The sequence below is a fragment of the Stegodyphus dumicola genome, chromosome X1, assembly GCF_044657685.1.
Source record: "Stegodyphus dumicola isolate Sdum_Otavi_A_Nest chromosome X1, ASM4465768v1".
NCBI classification, from domain to species: domain Eukaryota; kingdom Metazoa; phylum Arthropoda; class Arachnida; order Araneae; family Eresidae; genus Stegodyphus; species Stegodyphus dumicola.
In genome coordinates this window covers 21,137,979-21,152,245 of record NC_140780.1, presented here as the reverse complement: position 1 = coordinate 21,152,245, position 14,267 = coordinate 21,137,979, and the positions used below count along the sequence as shown (strand labels likewise).

The 14,267-nt window shown below is 31.5% G+C and overlaps 1 protein-coding gene across 3 annotated transcripts in view; it reads right to left on the bottom strand.

Moving 5' to 3' along the window:
- Positions 1 to 2,022: 2,022 nt before the first annotated feature.
- Positions 2,023 to 14,267, bottom strand: part of LOC118185602 (cell adhesion molecule 2-like) — a 529,906-nt gene continuing 517,661 nt past the window's right edge. For all 3 annotated transcript variants that reach the window (XM_085807279.1, XM_085807278.1, XM_085807281.1), the window contains one exon: positions 2,023 to 2,353. In XM_085807279.1, the coding sequence (XP_085663405.1) occupies positions 2,268 to 2,353 (86 nt within the window). In that variant the 3' untranslated portion in view covers positions 2,023 to 2,267. The remainder of the gene's footprint in view (positions 2,354 to 14,267) is intronic.

The following is a 14,267-nucleotide window of genomic DNA, read 5'->3' as shown; positions in this document are numbered from 1 at the left end:
GATGTATAAACATAAGAAAAACAAATAAAGGTGGCGAATTCATAAAACTGAATCAATCTTTGATTTCATATTTTGATTTTCAAAATAACCTACCTACTCCAAGCGGAGCAATTTCATCATTTTAATGTAAGTCCGAATTGTCCACTTTTAACTTCACAATTTGTGATTTGGGAAAAATGGCCTTAATTATGTCTAGAGCTAACAATAAATAAATGCAATGGAGGGAAAAGTGCGATTAAAATTGAGGAAAGCTTCGTAAAGGTTTTGGAAGAAAAAACAGCTGCATGTAAAAGAACTAATTTAGAAGCGGCTGTATTCAGACAAGTCTGCGATAATCAATTACTAAATGAAATTATTAAATTTATTAATGCCTTTTACTTGTATTCTGTGACAAATTTACAAATAATAAGCATAACACATAAACTTCTTATTGTCGGTCACGTGCAAAATGAAGGGGATTGTGCTTATCCTGTAATTGTAAAAAAATGCGAAACAGTCATTGAAATATGTCTCTTTATTTGAAAACGGTAAAGAAGCAAGGCAAGTACTTCAAACTTTTGGAAATGCGACAGGGAGCTTTTAATGACGTAATTTTATTTTAAATCTAGTACTAAACTGTACTCTTCAAAGAACTTTTATATACTGAAAATAAAATAAAAAACAATCATTGAATTATTTCTCCTATAAGACTCCTATAAGATATATAATTATTTCTCCTATAATTCTCTCATTGAATTATTTTTCCTATATATCCCTCCTTCCACCATGTCTTCGTGGTGTAACGGTAGCACACTAAAGCGAGTATTCGAGAGGTTTTTTTCAGGTTCGAGGCCAGGCCAAGGCATTCAGCATTTTCCACATCTCTTGCTTCAAAATAATCTAATGACTCTAAATATAAAAAAATATATTTTAAAACTGTCAAAGTGAAATACCTCTTACGCAAGAAAATTTGCAGTCCTTCCAGTAAGCAACTTTGAAAAAAGCTTACAACAAACCACTTGCAGTTTCTAAGGACAACGAAGTTTAATCACCAGCAATCAGTATCAAGCTGTTATTCTATATTTTACAGCAATCTAAAAGCTTACTCATAACATACGTTCAGTTTTGAAGTTTAATATATAAAAATTATAAAAATATAAGCCATTTTGGGGAAACTGTTAATTTTTTTATCTTTTAATAATATAAAATTGAAGCGTTAAGAAGTCATCTTATACTTTTGTAATCCATGTAGCAATATGTTAAGGAGGAGGCAGAAAGAGAGGCATCTGAGGAGGGCATTTGGGGAAACTGCACCTGCTGCTGTATCCTTAGGAGAAGAGTAGATTACAGGGCGTTTGTGTTGTTTTGAATGAAAAGTTGTCTTGGGCTTTCTGGCCTTCAAATGATTAAACTCTGTCTCTAGTATTGGAGCTAATCTTCTGGATGTGAAAAATATCTTAATTTCCATCAATCAGTTTTTCTTCCAATACATAGTAGGTAAATTTTACTAATAAACAAAAATGACAATGTAAGGAAATTATAATATATTCATCAATCAAGATTTCTTACTAATCTAGATTGCTTTAACACAATTAATAAAAAGAAGCAAATTTTATTACTTTATTAAGACTTCTGTTTCTTCGCTTAAAGTGCATTCTATATGAAAATTACATAAAATTAAAGAAAAATTAGGAAATATATTTTTAAAAATATTTATAATAAATTTTATAAAGTACCGAAATGATGTTAATAGTAATTTGGGGGTATCTGAGGCTAAAACTTCTTAAAAGTTCGCTTAGAAACAATAAAGCAATAAAAACCGTCTTCTTTTTTACAAAAGTAATTTTGTAAAAAAGTAAAGTAAAGTTTTTATTTACATACATCGTAATTATTTTTGAATGATATTATCTATATCTTTGAGCAACAATATTTCAACTCTTACTGTCTTTCTTACAGTAAGAGAACTGTAAGGCATTTTAAAATTTAATAGTAAATGTGTAAAATGTGTTTGTTGTTGAAGATTAAAATTCATACAAGACTCACTAAATTGAAAAACTTTAATATGTTTATTCGGTTCAGTGCTTAGAAGAGTAAGACATGATTAACGAGGAGGTTGATTTTATTACCGTTGTATCAAAATTACACCAGTAATATATCTTTCACTAAACGTAATTCATGTATGTATATATAGATATATATATATATGATATTTATTCATTTGTTTATTTGAGTATTGAAACTTTTTACAAACACGTATGTTGTACGTCGTACAAAACAGTCTAGTGAAGCTATGACTTATACAATAACAGACAGCAGGAGGCCAGAAGAGCCACTGTCCACCTAACGGCAGGGTTCTGAGACGCTGAGTCCCGCACTGAAAAAGAAAAAAGAAACTCCTTTAATTCCTGCATGTTAAAATATATAAAGGTAAATATATATTTATAACAAACAACATTAAAATATCACTTTGCTACATAATTTTTGGTATATATATATATATATATATATATATATATAGGTATATATATATATATATACCAATATATGTAGGTATATATATATATATATATATATATATATATATATATATTGGTATATATATATATATATATATATATATACAGGGGTTGGACAAAAATATGGAAACACCTTTAAAAAACATGTTTCTTTGCTTAATATGGTGTAGGAAACCCGTTGGCATTCAAAACAGCTTGCAGTCTTCTCGGAATGGATAAATACAGTTCCTGTATGTTTGCCAAGGGAATATTATACCATTCTTATTGCAAAACGGTGGCAAGTTCAGATAACGATGTTGGCGGTGGATAACGAGAACGCACTTTCCGTCCCAATGTAGACCACAAAGGTTCGATAATGTTCAGGTCTGGTGACTGTGGTGGCCAGGGGAGATGGGACAACTCATCCTCGTGCTCAGAAAACCAGTCCTGGACAATGTGAGCTGTGTGAACAGGGGCTTTGTCGTCTTGGAAGACACCGTCACCATCGGGGAACGAAGTTTGTACCATGGGATGAACTTGATCGGCCAAAATGTTCACATAAGTCTTGGCAGTCATGTGCCCTGACACAGTTATCATGGGGCTAGCAGAGAACCATGATATGGCTGCCCAAACCATAACAGAACCCCCGCCATGTTTCACTCTTGGCAACAAGCAGTCTGTATTATAGGCTTGAGATGGCGTTCTCCAGATGTAAACTCGGCCAGAAGTGGGAAACAATGTGAAAGAAGACTCGTCAGACCATATTACTCGCTTCCACTGCTCTATAGTCCAGGCTTTATGACTTAAACACCACCTTTTTCTGTTACGGGCATTAGCATCACTGATGAGTGGCTTCTCAATTGCAGCACGGCCAGCAATTCACTGTTTATGAAGCTCCCTTCTAATTGTTTTGGTACTCACAGGGTTCGGTAACACAACATTCATTTCAGCAGTAACTTTTGAAGCTGTGGTCTTCTTATTTTTCGTCACAATTGCCCTTAATTATCGTCTGTCACGATCACTCAGGACACACTTTCGTCCGCGCTGTGATTTAGCAGATGATGTTTTTCCGCTTTTCAAATATGCGGAATAAATCTTCGATACAGTACCTTTTGAAACACTAAACACCTCGGCTACTTGGTTACGGAAGCACCTACCATACGTGCTCCAACAATTTGCCCACGTTCGAAGTCTGTTAACTGTGACATAATGCAATGACAACCTCATATAACAGTACTCCGACAACAACTGAACTGTTTAGCACATTTGCGAAGTTGTATAGGTGGCGTCAGTAGTCAAAAACGCCAGCGCCACCTACATATTTGATTAAAATCAATCTTTCTTTTCAAACATGCATTTCACAAGGTGTTTCCATATTTTTGTCCATTCACTGTATATTTTTGGTATATATTTGGTAATTTTTGGTATATATATATATATATATATACTTGAGCCCAAGAAACGCCGCGAAGTTGACATTTTACGCTTGGCGAATTTTAAAGTAGATAGTTTCGCCTGTTGAGAAAATATTTCATTCTTGAAATTTTCTATGTCGTTTCTCTTTAGACTGCTTATTTGTTTTATGCAATAAATTCATTACTCAAATTTATTATCAAAAAGAGTGAGTGCCTTTATTTTCCCCTTGAGCAGAGCAGTTCCTCATCCCGAATTCATTCGTCAACATTTAATGAATGGTGGTGCAGTTAAAATTCAACTTTGCTTCGATCATTTTGCCTGTCAAACTAGGATCAGGGTGAATAAGATCCCAGATTCTGGTAATGGTTTCGTCAGTTCTTGCAACTGCAAACTTTCCCTTCAAGTTCAGCTTCAGTCGGTTTAAACGACCTGAAAACCTGGAACCTTGGCAAAGAAATATTTGCGTATGTCTGCTGAAGCTTTGCCAAAATTTTCGGTCCTCAGTGTTCAAGTCTGAAGCAAAATCTCAGAAGACAGCAGTGCTTGAAATTGATGTCACGCAATTTTCAGTACACACTAGAAAAAAAACACTTTATATACCTGAATGAGTCCAAGTTACAGATGTTACAGATTTTAAGAAATAACAGTTCTTTTTATTTTTATTTTATGCTTTTTGGATCAAATTTATATTTTTAATTATTTTACTTTGTGTTTGATTGCTTCTGTTTAGATCTTCTGTTTTGAACTCGATTCGCTTAAACAGAAAACAATTTTGTTAGATTTTTAAGGTATTTTTTGTTTGTTTATGATTTTAATGCCAAAACGAATTTTTATTCCAGCCTGTATAGACTCAAGTTTTCATATGTTAATTTTTTTATATATTTAGTTCATATACTGAATTGCTTGTATTTACACAGTCAGTTTTTTGGGCTTGGTCTTCTAAAAATAAAATTTAAAAAAATTAAAAGCTGTTAAGTTTGTTTATGATTTTCGTGCTATGAGTTTGCAATTTTACAGGTATACACATGCGTTTAGTCCTTCTTGACTATTTGAGAGAGCTAAATAAAATCTATAAAGCAATAGTAAAAAATATGCACAAAATATTTTAACATATATATAATCATCAAAAGCATATATAGCAATAAGCAAAAGAAATACCATACAATACAATTCATAAAATAAGCAAAAGGAAAGTTCAAAACTAAAAAACCAATCATAGGCGATATTTATAAATAGCTGTAATAACCATTGGCGCTATTTATAAGAAAATTTAAGTTCAGTGCATGTTCAACTTGAAATAAAGACATGGTAATAATTAAATGAAATATTCTGCAAAAGCGCTAAACCATTTTAATACAATAAAAAAAACCAAATCCATTTTTAAAATTGAAACACATACAAAAAGTCAAATTAATTAAATGCAATAAAAGAATAATTTATATTTCCAAGTGCATCTTCATCAGGGACTTTGCGTATCAGAAGAGCCCACCAGCGGCCGAGCGGTAAAGTCGCTGAACACTGGTAGTTCGGTCCGAGGTTCGAATCCCGCGAACGGGCTGGCTGCATGGGCGTTTTCGTGGTTTTCCCCATGTGTAACGTGTATACGAGCCAGTTTCCCTTAGAAAGTCCTCCACGAAAGGCATCCCTCCCTTTAGGCAGATAGCCCTCGAGGCTTTGCCATAATCACATACACACACACACGCTTATCAGAAGAAGTAAATGAATCTGCTTATTTCTGAACTAATAATGACACAAAATTACTAAATTTTAAACTTCATTTAGCCTCAAACCAAGTTGGGTCTTCAATCCAACCTCTACAGTATGGAATTTGAAAGTACCTCTCCCAAATTCATAAAAAGCTCAATCCTTCACGATGTAAATTTATACACAAAGTACCAGATCCATCAGTTTTATTTAAAAAATACGAGACAAATCAGGTCAACCAAAACTATTCATTAAACAAAGTACTAAAAATTAAAAAATAATAATAAAATCTGTAATGTGTAGTTCTCAAGTGATTCGCCCTAAAAGTATTTACAGATCCGAAATCAAAATAAATAATAAAATCAATAATTGTGTCAAAAATTAATGATTCGGATAAACTGAAATCAAAGCTTTCTAGAAAATTATAGTAAGCATTATTAATCATCAAAAGGAAAGAATTAAAAATCTCTGTATTGATAATTAAGGGATTTGAAAAGAATTTAGATTGTTAATTAAAATAGTAAGAAAGTAAAATCCCACATAAATTTACTGAAGAGTCATTTGCTAAATAGTGATTGTCAAGATAATTTGCTCATATAAACTGCTGTGTGTTATGATATTATTACCTAAACCAGCGTTTCTTAAACTGCGATTCGCGAACCCAATTAGGATCGTAGATCCAAAGGATGGGGTCCCGAAAACTTAATTCAGATACATGAAATTAAAGAAATATCATTAATTATCCCTTTAAGGAATTATATTAATTGAAATTAATGAAATGTGTGTGTGTATGTGTGTGATTATGGCAAAGCCTCGAGGGCTATCTGCCTAAGAGGAGGGATGCTTTCGTGGAGGACTTTCTAAGGGAAACTGGCTCGTATACACGTTACACATGGGGAAAACCACGAAAACGCCCATGCAGCCAGCCCGTTCGTGAGGGATTCGAACCTCGAACCGAACTACCAGTGTTCAGCGACTTTACCGCTCGGCCGCTGGTGGGCCGAAATTAATGAAATGAGTCATCTGACATGTAAAGCACAAAAGTTGTTGAATTATTGAATGACTGAAACCCAAAACGTGAATTTCCAAAAATTTGTTGACTGAATTCTGAATCGGAGCTTGAACTGAACTTCCCACAATTTCTGAAATTACTTTAGTCTTGTGTCGTTCAGCACCACATACTTATGCGAAATGACTTATTCAACGTTAACGCTCATTAAATCCAAATATCGTTCAACGCTTAAAAATGCTGAAGATACTTTCCGTCTGGAAGCTTCAAATATTGCCCCAGGAATTAATTTGTTATGCAGTAAAAAACAAGGCCTTCCGTCTCATTAAAAGGCGAGTTTCTTTCATTAATTTTTCTATACTTAAAAGAAATCCTAAAACTAATAATTTTTATGAATGTATTGTTTACCAACGAAATAAATTATTTATGGGAAAATATTAATTTTCATATCTTTATTCTACATTTAATATTTAGAGTCGATAAAAAAACGCTTTGATAAAAAGGGGCCCTGAATGAAAAATGCTTAAGAAACGCTGTCCTAAACACTTACAAGATTGAATGTATTTAAGACAGCTGAATTTAACATTCTTTTCAAATGTCTTACAATTTTGGATAGGTTGTTTAATAACCATTTTCTTAAGGTATCCGACCTCGTTCGGATACCATTTTTTAAGAAATGGTTTTTATTTTAACTATAAACGTATTAATTTGAAGATAAGCATACTAATGAGTGAAAACAGCTTAAAAAGTAATGCTAAGTTATTTTAATTTTGAAAAATAATGAAAAAAAGGATAATTTTTGCTTAAATTTTGTCATTACGGCAACAACTACGGTGAACAATGTATACATAAATATACAGTTTCTTGTATTTATGTTTACACTTATTTTGTATGCAATGAAGCAAAATAATTAAGAAATATTTATATGTTCTTGAGATATGTCAAAATATATAGTATTAACTGCATATTTTCCTATTATTGCATCCAAAATTTAAGAATAAAAAGTAACAATTCAACTTTTAATTAATATTTCTAAAATCTTCTGCTTCAGAGCATGCATTAGATTATATGAAACATGCATAGAAAGTATCATTTATATTTATTCATAAAATTGGGAGTTATGGTTGTTACCATTGGCAATATTTACTGAAAAACACGTTTTTCAGAAAACAAGTTTAAAGTTTTCATAGAACAATTTCTTAGTGAAAAATTCATCCCTGATAATTAAAATCCCCTTCTTTTTAATTGAGACCTTGTTTGTATTTTCACAAACATTGCGCTTTTTCTTTCGAACAAAGCGTAATTTTTTTCTTTGGACTTTTGTAAAACTTGCGGAATGGCGCCAAGAGTCATGAATTTGCACTTTATCAAGTTTTAGAATTCCCTGCTCAGTTTAAAATTCAGAACACACAGCTAACTTTGAAAATGCTTCAAGCAAACCTATAAATCCATCATTAAATAACATTAAATGACAACACTTGTCATTTAATGTTACTTAATGATTGCTCCAAACATTAATGTTCGTGAGGAACAAACAATTTGCAATAAAATGCCATTAAAACGTTCTTTGATATTTTGAGTTTTGCCATGTATGCACTTTTTTAATAACTCTTGTTTATGTAGTCAACTCCATATATGTATAGGTTTAATTAAATTCAAAATATATGTTGATATACCAGAGGTTTTTGGCTGATTGTTTTCTTTTCTGTAATCGCACATTGATAGTTGCACCAACTCGTTGATTGAGGAGGGCATTGACTTCGAAGAAGAGCTACAATGGAACAAGCAACTAGTACAGCCTGCTGCATCTCAATTAAGTTTCCGACATTACTTCTAATTGCAATCCATAATTCTGTAGTTTATCAATAAAAGAACCAATCAGTTTACCTTTCCCTTTCAATCCAGGAGTGGAGTTTTTTATTTTTCGTAGTACACTACTAACCCTTTTCGGTACATGTCTAATGCATTCCAGTTTCTTGACCGAATCTTTACCATATATATTTTTCCCAATTAAAAATCCCTTAGAATCTCCATCCTCATAATACTCCGTGTACTTCAGCTTTCGTAATTTAATAGATCATTCAAAAAGCGAATAAACACCAATTGCTTCCATACCCGAAGCTGCTTCTTTATAATTTGCAGAATAATTATGTTACGCTATATATATTATGAACTATATGTCGTGCTGAAGATTGCATTCCATTTTGTTTAGTTTGTTGCAAATGATGCAAAAATGTGACATAGCCTTCAAATCAAGACTGTCAACGCTAATCGACAAAGCAGTAACACATCCATTCAACGTCGAATACCTTCTGCGCCAAACTAAATACGAAATTAAGGTGAAAAACTACCGCCAGATTCTTAAAATGTATTACAAAATATCTAAACTTAGTACGATGGTTTATAATTTACAAAATTTTGAGGATAAATAAAGTTTCTAAATAAGTATGTCTATTTAAACGCTCACTTCCGGTCCAGAATATTGGAACTTCCGGTTTATTCCGTTACAGAAAAATGCTTATAACTTCAGTTCTAGTTAACATATCAACAAGCAAAAGCTTGTATTTGATAGCTAAAGATGTATTCTTTAAGATAATATAATAAAGTAAAAATCGAAATTTTGTCCGAAAATCGTCTTTTGTACGAGGTCGGATACCTTAAATAACTAAAACGGCCTTCTTCAGGTTCTTACTCTCAAAACAGGTCTCTTCAGCAAAGTTCTGTGATCTGTAAGTAACTTATTTTGATTTCTTGTTGCTTACCTTTTAAAAAATAAAATACTACCACTACATTTAGCATTTGAAAAATATTTCAACTATTAGATTTAGTTGCACTAATTAGGGGCGGGGCTGCCTAAACATGGTTTTTTACACTGACGATCTCAAAACTACGAAGAAATACTGTAAACTGTAGGTAATAATCGTTTTCTTAACAGACTAAATTATTCGTACTCTACTACATTAAAGATTGTTTTTGCTGAAACATTTTGTTTAATAACTGCACTTAAAATTCTCTTGCACCAGTGCAAATGTTACAATTAGCTTTTACCCAGTTTTTCGAATACTAATAAAGTTAACTTTGTTCCTAGGTTCTTGTAGTGCCTATGCAATTTATTCCATTTATTAATTTATTGACGCAGTTTAATTTTAATACTTATTTTGGTTAGATTACAGGTGTACTATTTTTACCGTGTTTACTGTATTTAGTATTTTTCTTAACGGAATTATTTTGCATGAATTAAATCACATTATTTAAAGCAAATGGATGGTTTGGGTAATGAATTTACATTTTGGGTTCGTAACGGATTTGGGCAAAATGCCATTCATATTCTAGCTTGTAGGCATTAGGCGGTCTAAATTATAAATTGTTTTGTAGTTCATTGAAGTTTTAAAATTTCGTAAATTTGAGTCATTATCTGCTCAAAACACGCTGATCCATTTACTTCACGCTATACAGCCTGAAGAATTTGTGCCTGGAAATGCAAATTCTTTTTTAATTGCATTTAATTAATTTTGATTTTTGTGTTTCTTGTTCATTGAATTTCAAAACGTATCTAGGTTCTTATTTTATTACATTTGTTTACTGAGTTTTCAGAATAATGTTTTATTATAAACGACATAATAACATAATAAGAGGCTGAAAATTAAAAGCAAATGTTTATACCCGTCCTGCACGATAGCTGCAGGATGAAGTAAAATAGGCCTTTGACTCCAAATCTACTTTTAAATTTAGATGCTTTAAGTCTCTCTCTATATATACGTATATATGCTATAATATATTGTAAGACTTATTTATGCATTAGTACAGTGCTCTCTCTCTCACGTTTTAATAAAGTAGCAATAATTTTTGAAACGACGATTTATCACGAACTACATACGTACAATTCCTCTGTAACCAAGGAAAGAAAAAGATTCCAGAAGAAACAAAACCGAAATAATAATAAAAAATTTACTGCTTGACAGTTATTAAGGAATAGAGACATTCTGAAATAAAACACGCTTTCGAATAAAAGAAGCATACTAAATCTACAGTAGATGTATTAGGAGAGGTTTCGTAAAATGGAACGATATAGAGTTTTGACTAGGAAAGAAACAAACAACAAATTCAAAAAGAGGAACCACAGAACAGTGATTTCATATAGCACAGTTATCATAGGTGACAGCAGACGTCTTTCAAAGACTAATCAGGTATAGTCCGGGACCCGCTCCATCTAGAGCATAACATGTTTACAACATAAAATACCTAGCTTTGCATTACCTACACGACAGGTGGACATTGCATGGCGACTAACATAGCTCAGCATAGACATGACATTGCATAGCATTTCGACGTGATATAGTCATTGCATAGCGATACAACATATTACAACATTAAATACACAACTTAATGTGAATTACACGACAGGTGGACATAGTATAGCGACATAATATAGTTAAGCATAGAGAAGACATAACGACATAACATATTGAGGTTACATATTTACAACATGCAATTCGCAGTGTGGCATGAACTATGCGACAGATGGACATTGCATATTGACATATATGATAGGCGCAGTTATCACAGAAGTCACAATCCCCTAGATCCAAAACGGCGCCGCAGTAATATATACTGATACCAAACATTTATGTGTGGTCTGCAGTATTGTTGGCGATACATGTTGCAGCATTAGTAGAGAGTATAACCAATTTAAACTCGAATATACGCTCCGCTTAAGTTTAACATATCATTCACACCATTATTTAAAAGTATTGGGAGATATTTTTTCATTCTTCATGAATGCAATTGGATTCTTCTTGTAATTATACTTGTTTTTCTGCTGCGTCATTTATTATGCAGTTAGTATGCAAAATAATTTTAAAGTCCAAATTGTTTAAAAAAACAACATTTGTTTAGTTCATTTGTTGTGAATTGTTTGTTTACTTAATACAGAATTTAAGAACAAAAAGATAAAACTTATCAAACACAAATAAATGTTTAAAGAATTTTGTAGTTGTGGACTTTGTTAATATGCCTACTTAAAAATATATTACTTATTTGCTTCAATATTTCGTAATGTTCCAAGATCACATTGCTAAAGAATATAGTGTCTTTCACCCTTCAGAATTCAAAATCTCTGACTGCATGAAATTTAGTCCTATCCATTCCAAAAACATTTTCTTGGTTTTTCATGCACTCACTACCGCGTTCATACCAAAGAGAATACCATATTGAATTATAAGCAAAATAATTTCATATATATAGATTCATATTTCATATCTGAATACTCGATTTCATATCTGAATAGTCGATTTTGTAATATGTTTCCAAACTCCATATGTTAATAAGTGCAAACGATGTATGCGTCTGTTGATCAATTTAAAAGGGAATTGGAAATTTTAGTTAAACAGCACGAATTCTATATCTGGGGGGGGGGGATTAAATTTTACATTGCTTACCATTGTTCGTATTTCAATCATTATAAATATTTCTAGGTTAAAATAACTCCAAATGATTATTTAAATGATAAATTACACACATTTCAAACGTTAAATATTGAACTGAATTTAAATCTATCAGTTTTAATTAAAGAGCCTTATTATGCAGAAACTCGGTAGTACTTGATTGTTGGTAGAGGACCGTAAATGTTACATAGATGCTTTCCTGTGTTTCGCTCAGACAATATAAATGCGAATTCTGTTTACCTTGAGGCACTGTTCGATTTGGCGATTCCAGAATTTTCCTGAATTAATTCTGAATTTTGCTCATTAATATATCATGGTAATTGAATCACATTTCTCAAAGTAATTTTTACTTCTAACGAAATGAAGTTATTATGCTTATTCTTAAAAAACACTTAGAAATTTTAAAATAAGAAATAACAACCATATTACAATGAAGTTCGTTGTTTGATAGGTTTATTTATCCAATTTGTATATCAAACTATTTTAAATTTATCTAGGAATAACTTCTTTGGGAGGATTTAGTGCACTTTTGGTAATAATTTAAACAGCACGTAAAATGCGTAATGATGATGAAGTGTATTTATTCTTTTTACTTTCAAATACACATCAAACAAGTCTTTGAATTTTATGATTTCGAAACGCGCCAGTTGGATTGGCCATTCTAGTTTAGTAATCATTTTAACGACATTTGAGGTATCATTTTTGTAAATTACATTACGTAATAATATTGGTATACATTTAAAATACATCGTTATTTTATAAGTAAATGAAGTGCATACCTGCACGATCTCTTATCCAAAATCCCCGTTTAAAATTCAGTCCAATTACATTCAAGTTAAAACAATTAAATTTAGTATGTTGTATTATGCAATAATATTAAAGTACAGTGTGTTATATCTAAAAAAAACAAGTTGTCGTATTAAAACTAAATGAAATATTTACAAATGTTTACAAGATATCATATAGAACAGAGAAGTAATAAATAAAAAAAATTACATATTGCAAATTTTGAGGACTTCACCCTTAAAGATAAATTTTATTTTCTGAGATTGAGTAAAATATTAAACGTTAACTCAATTTTTGGAAAGTGAATAGTTGAAATTCGGCTTCAAACAATTAAAGGAACATGAGGTGAAAACTTCTTTCTCATTTCTTGAACACTTAAAACACTTAAAATAAGAGTTAAATTGTAAAAAGTCGTTAACAGACTAGCAAACAATTTTATATTAATGCTACGATAAAATAAATTTAACTTTAAATTTTGCTTCATTTAAAGAAATGATTATTCACTATAAATACTATTATGGCTATAATATAAGGTTTCTTTTTAAATAAATGTTCTAGAGCACTAAAACTAATTATTTTACTTATTTATTTTATGTGCTGAAAACTTAGGAAATATCTTATGCAATACTTTAGGTGATACATATTTTAATATGTGAAGTCTGTAATAATCCACAATAACAAAACTTTAGCTACTTCACTCATCTGATTCAAAATCACATGCGTAAACGGATCATAAATTAATTCGTATTCTAAGGAATTAAGAACGTTCTTTCAACATGTTCTTGCGGTGTAATGCTCAGCACATTCAGCTAATCTGAAGGTCTGGTTTCGATATTAGTTCCCTGCGACTGCACAGTTTAATTTACGAGATTCCTGATCCAAACGTAAAATCACCAGTAGATGCCGCTTACGGTTATCCTTCTGATGTTGTCTGGTTTACCCGATAATGTTATCCTTCTGACACTGTCATCTAATTTCCTGTTTATATAAGAAAACTTTGAGAATACTTGGTTTCCAGTAATCAACAACTCGGTTATTGTTATCAAATTATAATAGAATACACGTTCTGAACTGAATGAATGTCGCCAATTAAAAATCAAAATAAATTAAAAAATTCTCAAGGAAAAGAGAAATGTCACCAAATAAGGTATTAATTCACCATACAGCTCGGTTTCGATTATAATCAACCATTTAATTTTAAAGTTATTTGAGTTTAAAAAAAAAAACTACTACTTAAAGTGTCAATTATAAAGTTCTTGTTAAACGCAGAGCAGATATAAGGATAAGGCAAGGGCTTGCATTAGGTGAACAACTGAAAAGGGCGTCAAATTAGGTACATAAAGTAAAAATAAATTCTAAAAAAGAATTACAATTTCTATCTATAGACTTTGAAACATATCAAGAAAACGCTCCAAAATACCATATCTAAAATAA